Genomic DNA, 3697 nt, shown 5'->3' on the forward strand with positions numbered 1-3697 from the left:
ATTTACAAACAACTATTGTCCTCCGTTTGGGACCCTCTTTACATTGCTCTGAACCTCAGTACACTTACTTGTAAAACCATTTCAGCATTCTTACGTTCTAGGGCCTGCGCTATTAGCTTTCCTTCCATTATTTGAAGCTTATAGGTTCCCCGATCCCCTTCCTCCATCCGCGGTTAATGCGGTCCTTCCCGGTTTGGACCCAACTTCCCATCCTTTTCCTCCTTCGTGCTTGGTGTCACCCGGTGGCTTAGCACCGGTTCCTATCTTGAACTTCCGCGGGTCTAACTTCGCTTGTTGTATTGCGGTTGTAGTCTCCGATGATACTCTTCCGACGGGATCGCGGGCTGAATCTCTTCTCTCCTACGCCAAATTCAAATCTTCGGCTAAAATCGCCCGGTTTGTTCCTTCTTCCAACTGCTTTGCTCTTGTTTTCCTAGTGGTGCGCCATTAGTTTTCAAGGGAATTACCACCTCAATGCCGTGCGCTAAAGCGAACGGGTCTCTTTAGTGGTGGTTCTATAAGCCCACGTAACATGGTTCAACAGTCGCCCGCGTGCCTTCCTATCTTCCAACTTCTTTTTGATTGTTTAATATCGTCTTGTTGGAAGATTCAAACTTTGCCCGGATTACCTTCCTCGATTGTAGGGTCTTTGAAACCCTTGCTTCACCTTGTAGGCTTCAAGGAACGCTGCCACCTTTGCCCCCGTGAATCGTGTCCCATTATGCGTAATGATGACATATGGTAGCCCGAACCGACATATAATATTCTCCCCCATAAAACATAACCACGAACCTCCTTTTATCTGGCTGCTGCGGAATGGACGACTTCTATCCATTTTGTGAAGTAGTCCATGGCTGCCAATATATACCTTCTTTTGCCGCTAGCCATGGGCGATGGCCCCACGATGTCTAATGCCCACATGGCAAAGGGCGAGGCTGGAGGCGTTATGCAAGGGTTCAGCGGTGCAAATATCCTTAGTGCAAATCTCGACACTTATCATAGTTTTAGCAAATTCAATCGCATCCCGTTTCATGAGGCCGGAAGTAACCTGCGTCGACAACCCGATGTGCGTGGTCCTCCCCCCAGCGGAGTGACTCCCACCGGTTCCGCCCGTTGCAATTACGCGAATACCTCTGATGATAATCGCGGCCCCAAACACTTCAACAACGGCCCATTGAAGTTCTTCCTATACAGTTCCCCTTCCATTAGCACATATCTCCGAGACACTTGCTCTAACCTCTTTTTCTCGTTCCTATCCGTCACCAGTCCTCCTTCTAGAAAGCGTTTGATGGGCTCCATCCATCCACCCTCTTCCTCTGCAACATGGCACACCTCCATTACTTCCTTTGTGCTTGGCCTCCCCAATCTTCCTACTTTTATAGTCCTTTCCTCAGACCCCAGCATGGCGGCGGCCATATAAGCCAGAGCGTCTGCGTGTCTATTCTCCCCCCGCCCTAGGTGTATAAATTGAAGCTTTGTGAACTTGCTAGCCCTTTGATGCACCACCTGCAAATATTTGGCCATTCTTGGACATCGGGCCGCGAAACCCCCATTTGCCTGGCACACCACCAGGTTTGAATCTGAATATACTATCAAATCTTTCACTCCCAGGTCTTCCACCATTCTCAATCCTGCTATAACGGCCTCGTACTCCGCTTTGTTGCTGGATGCTGTGAACCCTAACTTCATGGTCAACTCTATCCGGTTATTGTTCGGCGTGACCAACACCACCCCTATATCGCTGCATGCGTCGGTAGTCAACCCATCCAAAACACTCTCTACCCATTCCGCTTATCCCATGAATCAACCGATCGGGGCCCCGTCCCTTGTCCGACTCCATGACCATCTCCTCTCCCCTGCTGGGAATTCTACCAAAAACTCTGCGACGGGTTGAACTTTCTCTGCTGTCCTAATCTGATAATGTATCTCCTAAGAACTAAGCATCACTGCCCATTTCAACATTCGGCCCAACTTCTCCGCACTTAACGCTTGTTTAAGTGGCAGGTTGGTCACCACCACTATCGAATGAGACTCAAAGTATGGTTTTAGCTTCATAGTAGAAAAGATCAAGGCCAAGGCATATTTCTCCATTCTGCTATACCGCGTCTCTGCGTCTAACAAGGTCTTGCTTTGGAAATACACCGGTCTCTCCACTCTATCCGCTAGTCGACCCGAGCGAACTTACCGCGATACTTTCGGTGGCCCTAGATCTGGTAAAATTTCTCCCCGCTCACGGCGTGGAAAGTAATGGGGCTTTACCCAGATACCTCTTCAGCTCTTGAAACGCCTCCTCGCATTCCGGCGTCCATACAAAGTCCGGCGTGCTTCTCAACAACCGGTATAAAGGTCTACACTTGTCCGATGATTTGAAAATAAATCTGTTCAATGCCACGATCCTCCCAGCGAGACGCTGAACCTCCGTGACATTTTGTGGCGACGACATCTCTACCAATGCTCTTATCTGCTCTGGATTAGTTTCTATTCCCTTATGAGTAACGATGTGGCCCAAGAACTTCCCAGTGGTCACCCCAAATGTGCATTTATCTGGATTCAGCTTTAGATTGTATTTCCACAGTATCCCGAACGTTTCCCTCAATCCGTCTAAATGCTCCTTCTCCGACATACTCTTCTCTACCATGTCATCGATGTATATTTCCATCCCCCTCCTGATCTTGCTTTCGAACATTTTCTCCCCTAACCGTTGAAACGTGGCTCTGGCATTTTTCAACCCAAATGGCATCCTTGTGTAGCAATATGTGCCGCCTTTTACCACAAATGCTGTTTTCTCCTGATCTGGCCCGTACATTGCAACCTGATTGTATCCCATCAACGCATCCATAAACGAGAATATTTTAAACCATGCTGTCCTATCCACCAATTCATCCACCCGCGGCATGGGGTAACTGTCCTTCGGGCACTCGACATTCACATCCGTGAAATCCACACACATATGTACCTTGCCATTCTTTTTTGGTACCGCCACCACATTGGATAACTAGTCCGTGAACTCTACCTCTCGTATTATTCCGGCTCCCTTCAACCACATCACTTCTTTGCGAATACCCTCTGCATACTTCAGTCTAATGCTCCACATCTTTTGCCTTACATGCTTTGTCTCCTCTCTCATGTGTAACCGATGACAGGCGAATTTAGGGTAACCCCATAACCTCTTCAATGGTCCATGCAAACACGTCTTGATTTTCTGATAAGAACTGGATCAATTCCCTCTTCCATTCACCCGTCAAGCTGGCCCCTATCGCGGTAAACCTCTCCTCCTCTCCTCCCACATTTACCACTTCAATCTCATCCATCGTCTTCGGACCTGTTGCTGCCTCCCCCTTCTCTTCAACCGCGGTGTTCTGTAATTGCTATGCCTGCCTCTTCCTTGGATTGGAATCCTCCTCGTTCGGCCCTTGGATCAACCGTTTAACTGTTCCCCTATGACTATTTTTGGCCGTCACTTGGTCTCCCCGAACTTCACACATACCCGTGGGAGTGGGAAATCGTATCACTTGATAGTAAGTTGATGGGATGACCTTCATCTCATGAATCCACTGCCTTCCTAGAATAGCATTGTACTGGGAAGACAAGTCCACCACCATGAATCACGCGAACACAGTCACGGGGCCCATCGTTACTGGTAATAAGAGCTCCCCCATTGGCTCAGTCATGCTCCCATTGAATCCATATAAGTTAG

General features: G+C 48.5%; 1 protein-coding gene across 1 annotated transcript; it reads right to left on the reverse strand.

The window, feature by feature from the left end:
• Nucleotides 1–1119: 1119 nt before the first annotated feature.
• LOC147476232 (uncharacterized) lies at nt 1120–1689 on the reverse strand. The gene has a single exon (XM_086585661.1). The coding sequence runs from the start codon at nt 1687–1689 to the stop codon at nt 1120–1122; it is 570 nt and encodes a 189-aa protein (XP_086441787.1).
• Nucleotides 1690–3697: the final 2008 nt, after the last annotated feature.

This window comes from Coptis chinensis, chromosome 9 (assembly GCF_015680905.1).
Source record: "Coptis chinensis isolate HL-2020 chromosome 9, ASM1568090v1, whole genome shotgun sequence".
Taxonomy (NCBI): Eukaryota; Viridiplantae; Streptophyta; class Magnoliopsida; order Ranunculales; family Ranunculaceae; genus Coptis; species Coptis chinensis.